Source organism: Juglans regia, chromosome 9 (genome assembly GCF_001411555.2).
Source record: "Juglans regia cultivar Chandler chromosome 9, Walnut 2.0, whole genome shotgun sequence".
NCBI lineage: Eukaryota > Viridiplantae > Streptophyta > Magnoliopsida > Fagales > Juglandaceae > Juglans > Juglans regia.
Genome location: NC_049909.1, coordinates 16,492,265 through 16,514,181, shown reverse-complemented (window position 1 = coordinate 16,514,181; position 21,917 = coordinate 16,492,265). Strand labels below are relative to the sequence as shown.

At 37.9% G+C, this 21,917-nt stretch overlaps 1 protein-coding gene across 1 annotated transcript in view; it reads left to right on the top strand.

The window, feature by feature from the left end:
- The window catches only part of LOC109002567, a 113,484-nt gene that overhangs the window by 57,385 nt on the left and 34,182 nt on the right, over nucleotides 1-21,917 (top strand). The window contains exons 32-40 of the mRNA XM_018980364.2: nucleotides 6,543-7,184; nucleotides 7,292-7,480; nucleotides 8,465-8,568; nucleotides 9,920-10,209; nucleotides 10,310-10,394; nucleotides 10,616-10,948; nucleotides 11,530-11,892; nucleotides 12,025-12,514; nucleotides 13,812-13,975. Of these exons, the coding sequence (XP_018835909.2) occupies nucleotides 6,543-7,184; nucleotides 7,292-7,480; nucleotides 8,465-8,568; nucleotides 9,920-10,209; nucleotides 10,310-10,394; nucleotides 10,616-10,948; nucleotides 11,530-11,892; nucleotides 12,025-12,514; nucleotides 13,812-13,975 (2,660 nt within the window). The remainder of the gene's footprint in view (nucleotides 1-6,542; nucleotides 7,185-7,291; nucleotides 7,481-8,464; nucleotides 8,569-9,919; nucleotides 10,210-10,309; nucleotides 10,395-10,615; nucleotides 10,949-11,529; nucleotides 11,893-12,024; nucleotides 12,515-13,811; nucleotides 13,976-21,917) is intronic.

Below are 21,917 nucleotides of genomic sequence, written 5' to 3'. Positions count from 1 at the left end.
CTCCTCATCAATCTTACGCATACAGCAACAATTAATCACAGTGACAATCCACTTCCTCAGGTTGTCTATTGTCAAAGTGTCACCCAATGCTGCTGTCCACACAAAGAAAGCCACTCCCAAAGGGGTCTTCACTCTCTAAATGGTCTTCCAAGAAATCCTGGAATCTGTGTAAAGTTATAACATTATGGTAGGACTTCACTTCATAAGGAAGAAACCAGATCCACCTTCCACTCTTGCACAAGTCTAGTAAGATGTATATTCCATTAATTACTTCCATTTCGGATTTGCACATTCTTTGCCACTCACGCATCTTTTGAATGAGCGATACTATACCCAAAGCCCAAATGTCTCAAAATGAGGAGGCCATAGAGAAACTATTTTTTATTCCTTTGTCTCGAACCCCGGATAAGATATCTTTAAAAATTTGTCCTCACACATTGTGGCCAAAAGCTAATTGTAGTACCATCACCCACCACAAATTTAACAAATCTTGACAAAGAATTCCACTCCCTCTTATTACTTAGAAAAAAAAAAAAAAGGAATTCCACTCCCTCTTATTAAAAACAAGAATTCCACCCCATCCTCGTATGTTTCCACTGTCCTACGTCAAATGGCCTCTCTACGTTCTTCAAAGACCTTCCACCCAATCTACTATACTTGGTACCAATATTCATAATGCCTCCTCGATTAAACTGAATTAAATTTTTAACCCCCAAACTGCCTGATTTTACTGGGGTATAAATACTCAACCAAATCACTAATTGAAATTTGAACTCATCACCAATTCCCTTATAAGAAGAATCTCTCGAGTTTTTAAGCCTATTAGCCAGTCCTGCTGGAATGGGAAAAAGGATAGGTGGTAGATAGTGAAATTGGGAAGTCAACCAGCCACCCTTAGACACTGATCAAAAGAACAAAAAAAAAAAAAAAACAGCCACCCTTAGACAAACAAAGCCTTTTCCATCCAGCTAATGGTTCCATTTTTTGCAAAAATGCCATTCCAAATACATAAAGACTTGTATGAAGCACCCAAAGACACCCTAGTATTTAATTGGCAACGTAGAAACTTTACAACTAAGAATATGAGCCAAACTTGCTACATCACCAATAGGAATAATCTCAAATTTCACTAAATTGATCTTCAACTCTGAATCCACTTCAATAAAAGAAAAGACAATGCAAGTGTCGAAGTTGTTCTGCATAATTTCGATAAAATAAAATAATGTAACACCCTATTGCCCCAATGTTATGAATAAAGTCATTTTTAGAAATCTCAGGGATCTGGTGTGCTACTAACCTTGACTTAAAATTTTTTCTTCTTAACGAAGTGACAAAAGATTTCATAAATAAATAAAGTCAATATTTATTAAAGTACTTAAAATCTAAAAGAGATTCTGTGGAAGCACTTATTAAAATCAATCAAGTCTCATGTACTTATCAAGAATAACTTATTAAACTAAAATTATGAAACTAAGCATGTCATAGGTTGTTTAGGCCTCGCCTCATCTTCCTGGGCTATGTACTTAAAAACATACAAAAATGAGTTGAATACTCACCTGGGGAGATTAAAACTTAAAAACATACAAATATGAGTTGAATACTCAATAAGCAACACATCATATAGTAAACATAATAGTAACCTAGGGTTTCTTGGAAAACATGCATACTCATAATTAAATACATAAATAGCATGAAAATGAACATGAACTTGATCTGTGCATGAAATGCCTTTAACTTGTATTTCACTTGTCATAGGCTCATATCCATTGCTGACCCTCATGAGTTAGGATTAGCGAATCTTAGTAGATTCATATTATACCCGTGGCCGCGGGTTGTGAAATCCATATACAAGGAAGGCACACTGGGTTCACTACCAACATGTACATCCTGGCAATGCAATATACCCATAAACATATGGTACCATCTTCATATCGTAACATAGGCCGTTATGTATCTTAATCTTCATACTTCATCATAACCTTACATGCATACTTTCTTATCATCTTCTCTTAGCATATTATAGTCATATTTTACATGAAATCGTGACTTATCATATCATAGGCTTCAAATGAAATTGTAATTTTTCATAAAATGTCGTGATACATATTTCCTCACATAAAATCATGACCTTGAATACACATTTTGATGCATAGCTCTTCACATAAAATTATAAATTTTCATAAATATTTTGGTGCATAACTCTCACGTATAATTATGACTTTTCATAAATATTTGATGTATAACTAACTTCATATAAATCATGGTTTTTTGATAAAATATCGTGATGCATATGTCATGCAACTAACACGAAACTTATGCATAAAATCATGGCATTTATAAATCTGTCATGGTAGTCAAAAATCATTTCTTTCATGACTTGGGTACGTTAAAAGAGTTTCCAATGGAAGGCGTACATGCATAACACTTTTTATAAAAGACATGTCGTTTACCGTATATATATGTAAGGGTATGATCATGCTACTTATCTCATAGCGTTAATCCAATATTTCCAGGGCGAAGCCGATTACCTATAAAATAGGCACTTAACTTACATCAATTTCTAATTAAGCATGTATTTTGTAATTAAAACCTGAACTTCTAAAATAACCCATATTTCCATAAACCTCAAGTCCTCATAACCCTAAAATCACATTGACTCCATAATATTGACATCAAATTTGTAAATTTACTGTTCATGTATCTAACTTCAATTTCCTGAGATTGCGTCAATTATCCTAAAACAGTCTAACCTTTAATGGACTGAACTCTCACAAATCGATATACCCCAATAAACCTAATCGATATACAGTCTAAAAATATGAGACGAAACACTAACAACTTCTCGTTATCCCTTGAATCCACTGGGTAATGAGGCAACAAACCCCTATAAACTATAGCATCTCTCTCTTAATTACTCTGTAACAATCTCAAACAACAATTGAAAAAGCTTATCCCCTGGACCCCTTGCTTGAAACCATGGGAGCTACTAAAAAATCCATATGTCAAACCATTAATAAAAATGGAAAACCGCACTATAGAAATACAATATGAGATTCATTTCCTCCATATCTCTCCAAAACGTCACCTCTTCAACAAATATTGCAATTCTGATTAGGGATTGGCTCTGATAACATTTGTAACGATTAAAGGAATGTCGAAGTTGTATGTGGGTCTTACATTAAAAAAGAACTAGTCCAAGTTACAATAGGAGCTCCCTAGAATCATTATAAACAGAAAAAAATTTCTGTCTACCAGGTACACGAATTATTACATATCGTTAGAACGATGCGACGAAAGTAAGCGCAAAACAAAGATAGAAGAAAGAGCAAACGGATTCAGACTAGCTAAGTGAGTACATTGATTTTGTGTCATAAGTGTCCAATAATTCTCCCATAAGAATCATTACTGACATTGGATGATCATCATGCCAAGATAGTCGTCACCAATGATGTTGGCTGAAATTCCTTTTCATTGAAATCAAATGGCGAAGGTGGTTATGACCACTGTGATTGTTGCCTTAGAAGACAAATAACAAACCAATGTTTCAAATTTCTTTATTCACTGATTGAGATCTCCTCCTTTATATAACTAAACTTGCTTGTACCATATCATATGAAAAAAACCACCGAAAAGAAACCCAATAATTAGTTGAGTATAGGAAGTGTTGACAAAAAAATGTATCAAACAACCTTTAATTGACTTTGATATTTTTCAAGTAAGAAGCCAATGAAATGTTGGTTGTAATTGCAGGCTTCATTCTTCATGTTGACATCAGCATCCGATGGTTGATTCTTCTTTGATGTATTCTCTAGTTAGGATGGAATATGCTCTGATACTTGATTTGTCGTTTGTAATGAAAAAAAAGAGAAGAATAAGATGAAAGCAAGAGATAAAACAACAATACAACCCATCAAACTTTCACTCCACCACCCATTGATGATAAAGCCTATGTACTACTGTATTGACGATGAAAAGGAATCCATATTTCTTGCCCAACTCTGTCTGAGACAAGTTTTAGATGGCAGAGGCTCAATGTGTTGAGTTTTTACAAGTGCAGTCTGTCATCATTGCTATGTGTTCAATAACAATAAAAATTAAAAACATATTAGAAAAGGTAAACCCTCCCTCCACCCCCACACATTGGACGAATGGAGGTTGGGATCCCCTTAGACTCCACTGTGCGGTGGAGGTTCCTATCAACATCTATAATGTTGTGGGCTGTGGATCCAACCTCCAATGGGCAGTGGTTGGAGGTTGGGAGGATCCAACCTGTCCATCATGAGTCTATGGATGGAGGACCCAATTCTCTCTACCTTGCTGGAATTTTTTTAAGTAATTTTTATCTCATTTTTTGGTATTTGTTTTTCTATTGGATTGCTTTTGGAGGTGTTTAGCATATGAGTGGTGTCATGCGTAAAGAATGACGTGGCACCTTTATCATTAATTTCAGGCAGAAAAGTTGTAGCACCCTAGTCCCACCTTGGGAATTGTAAATATTCCACATTCGTGTCAAGTCATGAATATTCAACAATATGGGTCAACCCGAACTTGACCCATTTAGTTGAATAAGTTAGATCCTAAAACTCTAACACGATCCATATAAATAACGGATGACACGAAATGACTCTCATAACCCGTTTAATTTTCAACTCGAGTTGGGTTAATTCAAACATGACCCATTTCAACCCATTTTATACAAATGGGTTGAACCGACTTGTGTATTTGTTTTGACCAGATTATCATAATTTCATATACAATACAAAGATAACAATATAAAAGATTCACAACTATAACAAGTTCATGATAAAATATTTCATAATGAATTTCCAAACCAGTAATACATAAGAAAATTAATTTTAAAATTTTTAGTAGTCACATCATCTCCAAAAAAAAGATTACATACCAACAGAAAGCATGTTAATATTTTTGAGATATGCAGTAGTGAAGTAATAATATCAATGTTAAATCCCAGCAACAAAAAGCATAAATCTAAACATTAATAGAATTCGAAGACGGCAATGGAGTGTCATCCTTAGGGTATGCTTGGGGAATGAGATGAGATGAGATGAGAAATCTGTGAATAGTAGTAAAATAGTTTGAGTTATGATGTTTTATGGGGTTTTGGGAAAGGAGGGAGAAAAAGTTGAATAAAAATATTATAAAGTTAAAATATTGTTAGAATATAATTTTTTAATATAATTTTTGTTTTGAGATTTGAAAAAGTTGAATTATTATTTGTGTTTTGTTTGGAAGTTTGGGAAAGTTGTAATGATTAGGTAATGACTAGATGAAAAAGTTGAAAATTTAAAATTGAAAAGTGTATTTTTGAGTGGTGTTTGGATGTTGAGATGTGATGAAATGTGATAGGATGAGATGAAACCATCTCAACAACCAAACAACCCCTTAATCTCATTGTGTTATAAGGGTTGACTTGTAATTGACCTATTTATTAATCACATCTTATTGGGTAAACCCATTTTGATTTGAATCCATTTACGTTAAATCCAAACCCGCTTATTTCATGTTGGGTTCATTGGTCGCATCACATAATGTCACTGCTAGTTGTAATGTGTATGTAGCTTGTGCTTTCCTTGGATAATTTCATATGTTATCAAAGCTACCTAATAAGGCCAGCTATGTCGTACTGGAGTACTACTTGACATGGTCCTGGCGATGAATTTAAGAGGGAGATTTTGTAACACCCTAGTCTGACATTAGGAATATGAATAACTGACGTAGAATGGTAAGTCTTAGGAGATGTTTGGATTCAAAGATGACTTGAGATGATTTGAGATGAGTTGAGATGGATTGTGAATAGTAATGAGATGAGTTGTGAATAATAGTAAGATTTGTGAGTTAAAGTTACTGAATAGTAATGAATAGTAGTGAGATGAGTTGAGATGAGCTGAGATGATCTGCGAATCCAAACGTCTCCTTAAAGGTGGTCATGAGTGTTAAGTCTCACATTGGCTACTTGCCATGTGAAACTATGCTTTATAAGTGATTCTAGGGCATCTTCAAAATTGAGTAGTCTTTTTGGGCTATTGCGCATATGTATCTAGTGCTTTCTCTGGTTCATTTCAAAAAGGATAGAGGGACCATTTTGGCGAAGGGCCAAAACCCAGGTCTTAATTTGGCAAAAGGAAAAAGAAAGAAAGAAAAGAAACTCAGATCCTGATTCAGCAAAGGGCTAAACCTATAGAACTAATAGTTGACTCTCTTCGTTTTACTCATGAAGTTTCTCTTGGTAAATCCTACCCAATTAATGGTATGCACAATTTGTCAGTGTTCGTTATACAGATTGGATTGATAGCCACTACTTGAGTATTTTTTATGGGAAATCAATAAAGACTCAGATTGTTATTATCCTTTCATCGTAAAATGTATGTAAAATGTATGTTTTTCTGTTGAAGTTAACATAAGGTGCTCTCATATCCAAAGCTCTGTTTTCCCTTTCAACATTGTAGAATGTCTAGTTATATTCATTGCACAAGTTTTCAGTTTTGGATGTAAAAGATTTTCTGGTGTAACTTCTTATGCAGATTAGTGATGCTTGGCTACTCTACAAGTCCAATACCCTTGGAGAAGGTTTTCTCTCAGCAACACTAAAGGGTTTCAGTGTGATTGATGATCGTGAGGGGACCAAACCAGAGTTTAAGCTGGCAATAGGAAGGGCTGAGAACAGCTGTCTACACATAGGGACTTATGATGAAAATGAGCACGTGGTTGTTGCAAATGTTTTTGGGGAGAATGATGTTAAACCAGTTCCTCCAATGCTTATTCTTGATGCTAGGTTTACTAATCATACAACATCTGTTTCTTTTTGTGTCCAAAGGCCTCAAATGCTTGTTGCACTTGATTTTTTACTGGCTGTGGTTGAGTTTTTTGTTCCATCTGTTGGAAACATGCTTTCAAATGAGGAAGATACGAAATATTTACATGTCATTGATGCAATCATTCTGGATAAGTCAATTTACCGGCAGCCGTCGGCTGAAGCATCTCTCTCGCCCGAAAGACCTTTAATAGCTGATGATGCAAGATTTGATCTCTTTGTTTATGATGGCAATGGGGGAGTAATGTTTTTGAAAGACAGACGGGGGTTTAATCTTTCAGCACCAAGTACAGAACCAATAATATATGTTGGGAATGGGAAGAAATTGCAATTCAAAAATGTTGTGATCAAGGTATTATACTTTTACATTAATGCCTTCTGGTTCACTCTCATTTTGATGATAAAAGTACTATATGTTTGCCCCGAACTTTAAGCCTTCCAATGATTTTGATGCTGTAGAATGGGCTGTATTTGGACTCTTGTGTTTTTCTTGGAGCTGATAGCAGTTATTCTGCTTCAAATGATGATCATGTTTACTTGGAGGAGAATGAGGCTCCTCACTCTAGCACCTCAAGAGAAAGCGTTAACGATGTACCATCTGAAGATATCATAGCTGACAGGTCAATGGAGTTTATTGTTGAGTTGCAGGTTAAGTATTGCATCATTTCCTCTTTGTTGAGTTTGTTATAATTTCCTAGGGGCCCTAATTTGTATCAGTGATTCAAAAATCAGTGAGCGTTCCTAATTTTTAGCTGCATAATTTATGGAAAAGTGGGTTATTATTATGGGATGGAGAGTAATTTTATTTTCTTGATTAGCAATGAGTATTTTTATTGGAAATTAAAAGAGGCTGTCTCTTAAAAAAAATAAAGATGGAAATACAAAAAATAAAAATCAACTGCGGCGGCTCCAAAGTTTTGGACATCTGCAGAATTCCTAGAACAAGTTTGAAGAACTGAAAACTGTGTTCTTTAATAAAAGCTTCAGTTACTTATCGGAACTAAAATCTAGGCTGAAGCAAGATTGAGCTTCCAATGGATAACTTAAGTTCAGCTTGAGAGTGCTAAGGGCGAACTAGTGTGCATGTGCCCCATATCACAGCTTCGATTCTCCCAGGATCAACTGCGATTAAAGTGGTAGGCCATGGCGGTGGGTTGCTGTGTTAGTCTCTCCAGAGGTTTAGGTTCCATGGGTGAGTCTGAAGGGCTCTGCGGTGGGGTGGTTCCCCTGTCATTAAAAAAAAAAAAAAAATTGCATGCTTCTTTGCAAAATTAGAAGTGACATGGGCATTTTGGTCCACGTGATTATAAAGTAATGGTGTCCTCAAGCAGGTTTTTAAGGTTAGATGTCATCACCAAAATAGAGGAATTTCTTCTGATCTCTTTTGACAACAACTGTTTCAAGTTGCCCTTTTCCACAAAATTTCTACTATTGAGGTCAGTTGTTTGAACATGAGTGATATAAGTTCAGTAAGCAAAAATTTTGTTTGGGTTTAAGGTAGGCAGAGAATCTCATAGTGCGACAGATGAACCAAAAAAAGGAGCTGAGGCTGTATTGCTACTAAGTGTCTTAGTGCATTTTACTACCCTTTCTCTTACACTGTTACCTCTGCAATTATGATATTCCATGCAGGCTATTGGCCCAGAGCTGACCTTTTACAATCCATCAAAAGGTGTTGGGGAATCTCTTCTTCTCTCTAACCAACTTTTGCATGCACAGTTGGATGCATTTTGCAGGTCAGTTCCATTGTGCATTATATTGGGGCTAGTTTTTTTCGCTGTTTAACTTCTATGCTTGATGGGGTCTGGAGTTTGGTGAAGGGAAGAGCCTAGTTGCTTGGAGAGCCGTACCTTTTTTTGGTGTGGTGTGTGAGTGGAGAGGAATAAGTAGGCGTTGAAGGCACAGAAAATTCGGACAAATTGGGTTCTCTTCAGGCTCTATTTGGATGGGTTTGGGTTTATCTCTTCTTTTCAATTTGATTGGGGCTAGCTTTTTTGGATGTATGGTTCTTTTGGATTGATGTTCTCCAGTTTAGGATTCCCAAGTTTTTTTTCTGTGTCGTTTTTCCTTAGATGTACCATTTATATGTGCATGGGTTTCACCCCTCTGATGCTTTTAATTATTTTCTACTACTAACAGGGAGAAAATATAGATATTTTGAATTATTATATTCCATAGCTACGTGGTTGGTATATTTATGGACTAAAGTGTATATATCTATCGGCCTATATTGTACAATTACAATGAGTTAACCTAGTATACCTGCTTGAATCTGATCATTTTAAGCTATCTAGGGTACCAGAATATTTCTTTTGTTGATCCCATGGTCACATATTTCACAAAAGAGTTCTCTTTTTTACTTGTCAAAAAAAAAAAAAAAAAATCACATAAGAATGTTTGATAGTATGCATTTTCACTTGTCTCTTGCACTATGGAGAACTTATTTACTTTGTTAGCAAGTTATTTGGAGTTTTGGTCCATGTTGTCTTCTCTTTCACAATTCATGTATGGTTTATTTGCTAACATCATATACGTTAAGTCATTTATTAAAAATGTTTAGATATGTTTATCCTAGTTGAAAATCGTCTGCTCTTTCTATTTGTGTTTTTCTTAGGTGCATTTTTTTGTTCTGCTAATGATACATAACCAGTTGTGAGCCTACCAAAAGTGACAGATTAACAGGAAATTTAATCCCTTGGTTTTATGATGCTCAACTTAGCTATATCCACAGCCTATATGGGCATATTTATTTTTAATATTTTGAAAATTCTTGATATGATTGAAAGTTTTTTTTTTTCCCTTACTATGAGATTTCTTTATGCCGAGTCCCTTGACCAGTAAAATAGCTACTAGGTAACCTATCTTACAAACTTTTGACATGTTTTTTTATAATTTCAGAAACTTGTTTTATGAATTAGTTCCATTATTTTCAAAAACGAAACGGACCAATATTTTTTTTTTCCAATCCTTTAAATTCTCGCATACTGCTTGTAGTTTTCCAAATATTGGATGTTAGAGAAATATCGAACGAAGTAATGAGACGATTGGCAGAAAGATGACATTTGATGTGCTTATTGCTGCTGTCAGGCTTGTTTCAAAGGGTGATAATATTGAGATGAATGCAAATGCAATTGGCTTGACAATGGAGAGTAATGGGATCACGATATTGGAGCCTTTTGACTCCTCCATCATTTATTCAAATGCTGCTGGAAAGACCAATATGCATTTATCTGTTTCAGATATACTCATGAATTTTTCATTCAGCATCTTGAGGCTTTTTTTAGCAGTTGAAGAGGACATCCTGACATTTTTAAGGACGACTTCAAAGAAAATGACGTTTGTCTGCTCCCAGTTTGACAAGGTTGGAACAATAAAAAGTATGTCAACACGCTGTTTCATCATTATTGGTTAGCACTGTCAGATGTCGACATAGAGTTAAATATAGATCACTTATGACTTAATTGTTGCACCCTGCAGATCCCCATACTGACCAAATACATGCCTTTTGGAGGCCTCGTGCACCACCTGGTTTTGCTGTTCTTGGCGACTATCTGACACCATTGTCAGTGAAATCTCTTGGCTAATGTTATCTTCTCAAGACTATTTATTTATTTTTCTATAGAGATTGATGCTTTTTCTTTGACTATCTCACACCATTGTCATTGAAATCGCTTGCTAATGTTATTTTCTTTAGACTATTTATTCTTTTCCATAGAGATTGATGTTTTTTCTTCCTTTGTTTAAGTCATTTCTATGTAATCGCATCAGTCTTTCACATGACAGGGACAAGCCACCTACAAAAGGAGTTCTTGCTGTGAATACCAACATTGTTAGAGTTAAAAGACCTATATCTTTCAAATTTATTTGGTCACCTTTATCTTCTGGGGACATTTCTGATCAAGAGGTAAATAATTCTGATTTGGTACCAAATGGTATGAGTAAAGGAGACAGCAACTTTTCCATCTGGTTACCTGAGGCACCGAAAGGTTATGTTGCATTGGGCTGTGTGGTTTCACCTGGAAGAACGCAACCACTGCTATCTTCTGCTTTTTGTATCTTGGCCTCTTTAGTTTGTCCTTGTTCCCTGAGGGATTGTATTGCAATCAGAACTTCCACGTATGTGAAATTCTCAAGAGTAAATTTTCTGTTGCAATATCAGTTTTATGTGTAACTTTTACAGAAGCCATGGATTTTGAATGGTAGTTTTATATTGCATTCTGAGCTGTCTAGATACATTTCTATCTAATGGATTTGATTAACCAACATGAGGTCAGTTTGCCATCTGTATGCTTTGGACATAGCAAAGCTGCCTGTTATTAACAGCACACATCCCATCCTAACCACCACCTGCTTTTGCTCGGAGAAGCACCAGATAACTTAGGTTAATAGTGGGTGTACCAACCATATATATATGAAAAGCATACTACACACTGTACTTGGGAGGACCCACCACTCCCAAAAACTTCTCTCATGTGCAGACCTTCCACATCGGATGGAGTTATAGGAATAGGGTTGCTAGTGTTTGGAACCAAGGACCTTCTAGGCAACAGTGCTCTGATATTGTATCGGAGATCATCTGTTCGAAAATCTTAAGCTGTAAGGAAACCGAATGACAATGTATATCAAGAATATTTCATGTTAACAGCTATAATAAAAATGTGATTTTGATTTGACTTTTTTCCTGGTTCGAGTTGTAGATCTATCTCAAGTGTGGCATTCTGGCGAGTGCACAATTCTGTTGGCACTTTCTTGCCAGCAGCTCCCGCTTCTTATGGCTTAACAGCCGGAGCATATGATTTGCGTCATATGATATTTGGGTTATCAGAAGGCTTTGCGAACGCAACCTCAAGTTCAGATGCCCAGGCTTCCCCTTCTGGTCATATACACTCACAACAATCGCAAAGATCGGCAACTGCAAACTCTGGCCGGCGTTTCGAAGCTGTTGCTAGTTTTAGATTAATATGGTGGAATCAAGGCTCAAACTCAAGGAAGAATCTATCCATATGGCGCCCAGTTGTCCCGCCAGGGATGATTTATTTTGGCGACATTGCTGTTAAAGGGTGTGTGATACTTTTAATTTTCATAATGATATTTCATAATGATAAATGTCCATGTTTTTATGGAATCTATTTTATTTTTTGGTAAGTTGTTTTTATGGAATCTATTACGTTTGGACTGTTACTGGGACTTAGGTATGAGCCTCCCAATACTTGCATTGTTCTTCATGATGCTGAAGATGAAGAGCTTTTTAAAGCTCCTCTGGGTTTCCAGCTTGTTGGGAAAATCAAGAAACAGAAGGGAATGGATAGCATATCTTTCTGGCTACCTCAACCTCCCCCGGGCTTTGTTTCCTTAGGTTGTATTGCATCGAAGAGCACCCCAAAGCAGAATGAGTTCAGCACATTAAGATGTATTCGCAGTGATATGGTCACTGGGGATCAGTTTCTGGAGGAAAGTATATGGGATACATCTGATGCCAAATTTACAGCAGAATCATTCAGTATTTGGCTGGTTGATAATGAGTTGGGATCCTTCATTGTACGTAGTGGTTTTAAAAAACCTCCTAGAAGGTTTGCTTTAAAGCTGGCAGATTCAGGTGTACCAAGTGGTTCGGATGATACTGTCATTGATGCAGAAATCACAACATTTTCTGCAGCACTCTTTGATGACTATAGTGGCTTGGTAAGAATTACCATTCCGAGGAGCTTCATTTAATGTAATTAATAAAATGTCAAACCCATCTGCTGTGTTTGGAAATCGGTGCTGGTGAGAAAATGACTGAATATAGTTATTTGTTATTTATTGGGGTGTGCAAAAACTCCAAACTTTTGACTTATCTGATTTCGGAGTTTGCGTTTTGGTTTCTGTTTTTCTGAATTGTGATGATATGTTTCATTTTTGTCTCCATGTCCCATTTCTTCTCTGATCTCTGCCTTTTTCATCTATTTGGCGACTGCAAATTTGGACTCTGACTTCACTTTGACGAGCATCCAGAGCCGTAGTTAGCTCCGAGTCGTTGTCGACAAATGACTTTAATTCCAATTGAAGTTCGGATTCCTGGATTCTGACTTCATTGGAGTCGGGGCAATCCCCTAGTTATATAATAGTGTGTGTAAAGATCTCTTGAAGAGGGAGCCTTCTAGTTATAAATATAACGAATGCTTACCTTCATATATTCCTGCACAAAGGGTGGGATGAGTTGTATGGGGTGGTTTTTTGACAGCATGCGATGCACCCAACCAACTTTAAAATGTCTGGGCCAAAGCCTTAGAGGTGGCAATATGGGACTATTCGTTCTAGTGTGGGACAGTTGTGATCCAATCACACCACAATCTCTCCTTAAGGCTTTCCTTTTTCTAGGCAAGTGGACCTCGTCCTCTGCTTATGAGCTAATAGTTTATTTAGTTAGAAGTTTACTTGTCTCTTTTTGAACATCTTCGATATTTTCTCCGTGTAACAAGCATTCATACTGATAATTTGAAGTATTTCTTTTGCCTGACAAATAACAATAGAGTTTTATGACCTGGTTTAGGATTTTTGATGGTTTGTTCAAATTGATTGCATAAAGATGGCTTCTTTCTGAGGAGTTATAGTAGTTGGTCTAATATTTAAATATATGGCTATCTTGCATTATTTTTGTTTCTTGCTAGATTTCTCAGCATGCAATGCAAGATCTATTTTATTTAGTACCTATGTTTTTTGGGCTTACATGTAGGCCTCTCCAGAGAATGCACGGACACTCTAATTTTCGTGAACATCTAATTTTATTGTTGTTTGTTGTGACATATGAACTCATTTGTTATAGTTCTCTCTCTCTCTCTCTCTCTCTCTCTCTCTCTTTTCGGGAACAGTGTAGAAACTTATGTTTCTTCTTGTTATGCTGTTTAAAAAACTGTTGATTGTTCCTTAATAGATGATCGTACCATGGCCATCTGGTTGTAATAATTTCCCAATGATTATGTTTCCTGGAATTTTGCAGATGGTTCCATTGTTCAATGTATCTTTTAGTGGAATTGGGTTTAATTTACATGGACGAACAGACTACTTGAGTTCCACTGTCAACTTCTCCTTGGTTGCACGTTCATATAATGATAAGTATGATTCTTGGGAGCCTCTCATTGAGCCCGTGGATGGATTTTTAAGGTAATCTATTGTACTTGAAGCTTCTTATTATATGTAGGATAAACTACAAATTTATTCCTCTGATCAGTGATTATTACTATTTACTTTCCTATCTTTAGAAACCATCACCTAAACTTCCTATGGTTTGGAGTAAAAGTGAAATTTTCATTTAGCAGTTTGTGTACATTGGGCTTAGTGTATTCGCTGAGGATGGCAAGCAACACTATCCTTGGATTTGGAGTTGAACATTTTTATTCTAATGCATTCTCAAGACCAACCACGGGTTAATTTTTGGTTTTGTGTGACCTGGCATGCCACATGAAAATTTATTAACTAGGATGGAAAGTATAATGATTTTATTTAATTATAAACCACAGAATGGTTTAGTGGCGATCTACAAAAGATGGAGTTGTTGTATAATAATCCCAAAGCATATTTGTATTTTGCTCTTATTTTATTTTAAACGCTTGTGCAGTGGAAATTTGTATGTGGATTAAGCACAAGCTCACTAACATTGAGAGACTCTACTTTCTTATATCAAATAATGGATTATGTTCTGGTTCTACAGTTTTGTACAGTTGTTGAACTCCTAAAGTTTCTCGCATGATCTCCTTCCCTCTTCTTCAGCTTTGTAGTTTCTTGATTGTATGGATTTTTTATTTATTTTTTACTCCCCCCTATCCTGAAAAAATAAAAAGAATGTACTCTCAGCATAATAGTGGATGGATTAGTTGGCACTTGGCATTGAACATTGGGAAAATCAATAAGGCCCTACTTGAGCACCATGCTCTTTTAGTATGTTCTTTATTTCATCCTTTAATGTGCTTTGTTTAACAATAATTATTACATTCTCGTTAAAAGGGGAAATTCTTTATTGTGTATTAAATAGAGATCTGTTTCTTTACAGTTTTTATAACCAAGTTCTTATGTGTAAGTCCCACTTCCCAAGTAGATTGCTAAAAATTACAATAGCAAATAGACTGGAAAAAATTGTAACAGAATTTCGTGTTGGGTATTGGGTGGGATAGACGTGGACTTCAAATTTCACTTGGTGGATTGGATAATTGGGATTAAGGAAGCTAAACACCTTTGTCATCGAGAAGATTGATGAAGTCTACTTGGGATAGTTTCATTGAAAAGATCAGCGTAGATTGGCTCTTTGAAAGGGGATGTACTTGTCAAAAGGTGGTTGAGAGGCTGCAATAGGATGGATAGGTGAAGAATTAAAATTTCACCTTGTAAATTAAACCAAGGATGCTCACCAATTTCTGGGGGAGGATTGGATATCTGCAATTTTCTTGTATTCAATAGGGCTTTACTTGGAAAATGGTTGTGGGTGCTATAGGACATGGTTGTAATAAGTGTAACTTGTGAGGGTATAATCGTCAAGTGTATGTAGTATATATGCTGTTGTACATCAATGAATAAATGTAAGAAATATTTTCCCCTCCATAAGCTTCTACATGGTATCAGAGCTCATGGTTGTCGATGGTGGTAAGTGGTGTACGGTGGTGTACAATGGTTCACGCCGAAATCAAGCTCACCAGTGTTTGTAGCGGCTGGATTCGATGTCGTCGTCGTCCTCCGCGCATCCCAGTGGCTTCTCTCCTTGTATTAGATGCTGCCGGATTCGATGTCACCGCCGTCCTCGATGGTTCCTCTCCTTTCTCCATCTTGTTTCCTTCATTATCACCATTTACCCTTCCTCCAAAAATGTTTGGGTGTGTTTGCTATGTTCATAACCATGACCCAGGTTTTGATAAGCTTGATCCATGTTCTACCAATGTTTTTTTGTTGATCATTCTCAGACTCAAAAAGGATATCGTTGTTATAGTCATGTTCATAGACGCTATTTCACGAGTGCTGATGCTATCTTCTTTGAGTCCATACCCTATTTCTCGGACGCAGCTTCGAGTGTTGAGTGTGATCCTTTATTGTTATCTACTCTTACACTTTCTCCTTCATACTCACCCAACCTTACCCAACCCTCCTTGATGGCTCCCCCAGTACCTTTACAGATTTACTCACGTTGCTTGTGGCTGCCGGCTTCCATGCCGTTACCAATCGTGTCTCCATCTTCAGATCCTAAGTTACTCAGTACTTCAGACTCCTCACCTATTGCTCTCTGCAAAGATACTCGATCTTGTGTTACTCAACATCCGATTAGTCAATTTGTCTCATATCCTGTCTTATCTCCTTCATTCTCATGTTTTACTTCTCAGCTTTCAAAGTTTTCTGTTCGTAAGACAGTTTAGGATGTTTAATCTGATCTGGGATGGAGGACAACTATGAAAAATGAAATGGATGCCATTCACCATAATGGGACATGGGATCTTGTTCCACTACCATCTGGTAAGCAACCTGTTGGTTGTAAATGGGTATATACACAATCAAATTTCATCCTGATGATTCGGTGGAACATTTGAAAGCCCGCTTGGTTGCTAAGGGTTACACTTAAACATATGACATTGATTGATTACGAGGAGACTTTCTCCCTAGTTGCCAAAATCTCCTCTATTCGAGTGTTGATCTCCCTTGCTGCTAATCTAGACTAGCCGTTATTTCAGCTGGATGTTAAGAATGCATTTTTGCATGACGACTTGCATGAAGAAGTTTATATGGAGCAACCATCTAGGTTTGCTGCTCAGGAGGAGTATCGAGGTACTGTATTCAAGTTTAAAAAGGCATTGAGATGCTGTAATTCATATTCTTTGTTATCTTAAACGAGCCCTTGGCCTTGGATTACAGTATCGATCAAATGGACATCGTATGGTTGAAGCCTTTTCAGATGCTAATTGGGCAATATCTCCAGATAGAAGATCTACTACTGGATATTGTACCTTTGTGGGAGGTAACTTGGTTACATGGAAGAGTAGGAAACAAGCAGTAGTAGCTCGATCTCGCGCAGAAGTTGATTACAAGGCAATGGCTCACGCTGCTAGTGAGCTAACATGGTTGCAACACTTAAAGAGATTGGGTTTCTAGCTCTTATTCCTATCCAGTTATTTTGTGATAATCAAGCCGTAGTGCATATTACCTCTAATCTTTTGTTCCATGAGAGGACTAAATATATAGAGATTGATTGTCACTTCATTCGAGATAAGATACTAAGCAGTAACATTTCTACACCTTTTGTGAAGTTTGCCGATCAACTCGCAGATATGTTCACTAAGTCTTTGTATTGGAGTCTGTTAAAACTTATTTGTTTCAATCTGGGTTTATATGATGTATATGCCCCAACTTGAGGGGGGAGTGTTAGAGGACATGGTTGTAATAAGTGTAACTTGTGAGGGTATAATCGTCAAGTGTATGTAGTATATATGCTATTGTACATCAATGAATAAAAGTAAGAAGTATTTTCCCCTCCATAAGCTTCTATGTGGGGATATGAACTTGAGAGGGGAAGCTTTTTGGAAAGCTGTAGTTGATTCCAAGCATTTTGGTGCTTGGGTTGAGTGGTGCTCCAATAAACCATTTGGGTAAGCTTGTGGAAAAATACAGAAGTGGACGGGCAGTCTTCACTAGACACACTAGACTTGAGGTGCGGATGACGCTAGGATCAAATTTTGGCATGATCGATAGTGTGCGGAGAGAGCCCTCAAGGAAGCTTTTCCAGAAGTATATACGATTGCGAGGGTGCAGAGGCTTTAGTGGCGGATCTTATGATACTCTCCAATGACTCCTCTTTGTGGAATGCCAGTTTCTTCATTGTGACCCAAAACTGGAAAGTTAACAGTTGACAGTTTGTTTTTTAATTTATTGTACTCTATGAGAATAAGGGTTGGACATGTAAATAAGCATCTTTGGAATCCATCTAAGGAAGAGAAGTTCATTGTACCCAATTCTAACTATTCAGGTTATGAAATGCTTTCCTTGGAAGAATATACGGAAGACTAAGGCTCATGTAAAAGCTGTCATTTTATTTTTATTTTTCATTTGGACAGCTTCTTCATGTTTGGAGGGATATTGTAGGATTCAATATGGGGTTTATTAGGGCTAGTGGACAAGAGACTTGGTTTAAATGGCTCATGAACTATTATTTCTATCTATGCTGCTTAACATTGTTCATCCATAAAACTTCTTGCATGCCAATGACAATGGAGAAATCCTATGAAATGTTCTAAACAGTTTGAACTGTATTTTCTCTCCTTACAACCCATATACAGTTGATGAAGATGACGAAGATGACGTTTGGTGGTCTGTTATGGTGAGATTAGTAGGAATTTGGAGTTGTTAAGTGTGATCACGATGGGGTTTTCAAAACCCCTAGTGACAGAATCGAAGGTTTTTTCGTTATCGAAGGAGGGAAGCTTTTTGCTTATCATTGAGAGAAGCTGGAAGGTGATGAACATGAGATTGAGTTTGTCCATGGTTCAGTGGCTTGCTAAAGCACTGGTGGACTGCATGAAAGGAGTAAAAAAGGACTTCTACACCATGGTAAGGGAAGGGAATCGCAGTAACATAGTGCAACAGTGCTTAAATACTTGAGGGCGTTTCATGGCGATAGTGGAATATAGGGGTGGTAGCAAGCGCAATTTTATTTTCATTCTAGAAGATATGGAGGGGAAGGGATGGAGGATGATGATGGAGGCGCTGTGGGAGTTCACAAATGAAGGGAGAGGCGGAAGCCACAACAGAGGAGGAGCACCTTTGAGACCACTGGTGGTGGTGCTTTATTCACAAAATTGTTCTTATAGGGAGGCTTTGGAGTCGGTGCAACTCCATGAAAATAGGGTGGAGACATAGGCAACGTGAAGGCTTGGGGAGGAGCCTCTACAAGTCAGGGTAACGGGCATGGGTTGGATAGAGCTCCTCGTACTATTGGAACAGTCACTGCGCAATGGAAGGGTGGCGGTGGCAGGTCTGCTGTCGACCGAGCAGAGGGGGGGCGTACTCAGTATGTTGATGGACGTGAAGGCACAACTGGGTGTACTTCAAGACAGAGTGAATTATTTGATACAATGTGAAGAGGAAAAAGAGCTATGAACGTGGGCTTGGAGATCAGTGGACTTGATACGGGCTTGGGCTTGGGCTTGGGCTTGGGCTTGGGCTTGGAGGAAACAGGAATTAATAGTATTAGATGGGTAGTGCAAAAGGGATCAAATGGGCCTGGGCTTGGATGCCGTAGGACCCAGCATGGCAGACCGTGTGGAGAGTAGCCTACGTGGACCCAGCAAAGTCACAACAATAGAACGTGTGGGCTGTTGCCTTAGGGCCTTAGCCCATGGGACAAATTGGAAGAAAGGAAAGGCATGAGACCCAGCCTGTGTGGAGGATCAGAGAGGAGGGTGACCCACGACCCTTGATCGATGGGAGTTTGGCTTCCTCGCTGGAAAAGGCTTCGCAAATGGCAGAGGGACCCCAATCGATGGCCCAGAGGGTGACACGATGATGGTGGAGGATCCATCGGAAGCCATTTCTGTTAGGGCTCTAGATGTCTCTTCATCATTAAGCATTGGATCTCTGACGCATCTTGGTGAGAAAATGCCGAAGAGCAGCAGGGAAGTGGTACCTCGTCCAGAAAAATCCAACGAGCAGACGAAAGAAGGTTGTGGTGCTTATTCTGACGCTTATCCTATCCCTGGAAATGAAGAGGGAGCTGTTGAAGGGCCCTAATAAATGCTTATCCCAATGCAAGGCCCCTCTAAATGGGAGGGTAAGAATCTCTTTGTGGAGAAGGAAATGGGCAATGCCAATACCCCTAAACTGTAGGTTACCAAGTCAGTCTGGTGTTTCTAATTGGGTTCTACATAAGGTGAAGGAAATTCAGTATTGTGTGGGGATGGAGTGTGAGGGATTTGAGGAACAATTTATGGCTTTGCTTACTACCATTGAAGTGGGTCATGCTTAGCTTAAGATAACTGGTTCCAAAAAACATAGGGAGTTAAAGAGACTTATGTGGTCTCTAAATTAGGAGGGCAGCTCAAGCCGAGAAAGATCTAAAGGGAAGGAGCTAGCCTCTTCTCTATGAAGTCCAAAATTGTTTCGTGGAATGTCCGAGGGTTCAACGAGGCCAACAAGTGTCTTCGTATAAAAAATTTGCTTCGTGAGTGGAAGGCGGACATAGTATGCTTAAAGGAAACTAAGTTGAAATCTGTTCCAAGAAGAACTATTCAAAGTATTTGGAGCTGTCCATATGTGGATTGGGCTTATCTTGCATCGGATGGGGCGTCAGGAGGTGTTCTATTGATGTGGGATAGAAGGGTGGTGGAGAAAATAGAGGAATTTTTAGGGAGCACACAGTGGCAGTTTCCTTTAAGAGTGTGGAAGACAAATTCTTGTGGGCTTTTGTTGGTATTTATGGGCCGAACTTGGACAGCAACAAAAGACTTTTATGTGAAAAATTAGCTAGAGTACATAGCTGGTGGGACCTACCATGGTGCATAGGTGGGGATTTTAATGTTATAAGGTTCCCAAGCGAACGTTTAGGCGAAAGTAGGATGGGATGCGACCAGCAATTTTAGAATTCTCGAAGTGTATTTTTTATTTGAGTTTGGTGGACATCCCTCTTATGGGAGGAACATTCATGTGGTCCAATAATCAGATATGGTCTAGATTGGACATATTTTTAGTTTCATCGCTATATTGTTGGATTGTGGTGGGATCCAAGAAGGGTGTCGATATTTTAAATTTGAAAATATGTGGCTGAGATCTGAAGGTTTTGTGGACAAGATTAGGCAATGGTGGTCTTCATATCATTTCATGGTACCCTTAGCTTCATCTTTTCAAGCAAACTGAAAGCTTTAAAAAAAGATCTAAAGCTTTGGAATACTCTATTCTTTGGCAATATAGGTGAACGTAAGAAATCCATGTTGGATGAGTTATAGGAGTTAGAGAGGATACAGGAGGCCGGGTCCTTATCTCAGAAGAATTATCACGGAAGTTAGAGTTGGTCTTAGAATTAGAGAGGGTTACATTATTGGAGGAGATTCCTTGGCACAAAAAATCTATTGTAGTTAAAAGAAGGGGATTAAAGTACGAAGTTCTTTCATAGAGTGACTAACTCTCACAAGAGAACCAATAACATTGAGATGCTGAATATAGATGGTGTGGATTGTATGGAGGCCTCCGCAATTCGAGAACATGTTGCTGATTTTTTTGAACACCTGCTTACCGAGCAAGATTGGCAGCCAAAGCTTGATGGACTAACTTTTGAGTCTATTGAGCTGCATAAGGTCTCTTGGTTGGAGAGGCCCTTTGAGGAGACTTGAGGTTCACGATGTGGTGAGGAGAATGGTAAAAGACAAAGCACCAGGTTCAAACGGATTTTCTATGGGTTTCTTCCAATCATGCTTTGAGGTGGTGAAAGAGGATCTTTTTTTTTTTTTTTTTGAAAATTAAACGATTGTATTAATAAGAATAGGCATAGCCCAAGTACAAAAGATGGTATACAAGAGGTAACGAGGGAGAAATGGAAATAAGAAAATCATGAAGATCAAGGCCATTAAAATCAACAACGTTGGCCCATCAAAGCAAAGTTCTAACAAAAAATAATCTTAGCTCCTCTAGTGTGCGCTCCTTGTCCTCAAACGTTCGGTCATTACACTCCTGCTATACGCACCACATAACAAAAATAGGTACCATCTTCCATATAGCTGTAATTTGTGGAAAACGGCCTAGATTTGTCTAACTGGCCAAAAACTGAACCACTGTAGCAAGGCATAACTAAGGCTAGCTCTAACCGTTTGAATATATCGTCCCATAAAGCTCTGGCAACCTGACAATGCAAAAGGAGATGATCCATAGTCTCACCACTGTTTTTACACATACAACACCAGTCCACTATAATCACCCTGCGTTTCTACAATTTGTCCATTGTCAAAATCTTGCCCAGTGAAGCTGTCCAAGCAAAAAACGCCGCTTTGGGAGGCGCTTTATTTCTCCAAATCGTACTCCATGAAATTGTGGTTTGGCAATTGTATGAGAGGCTTATAGAAAGAGCGAATCGAGAATATACATTTAC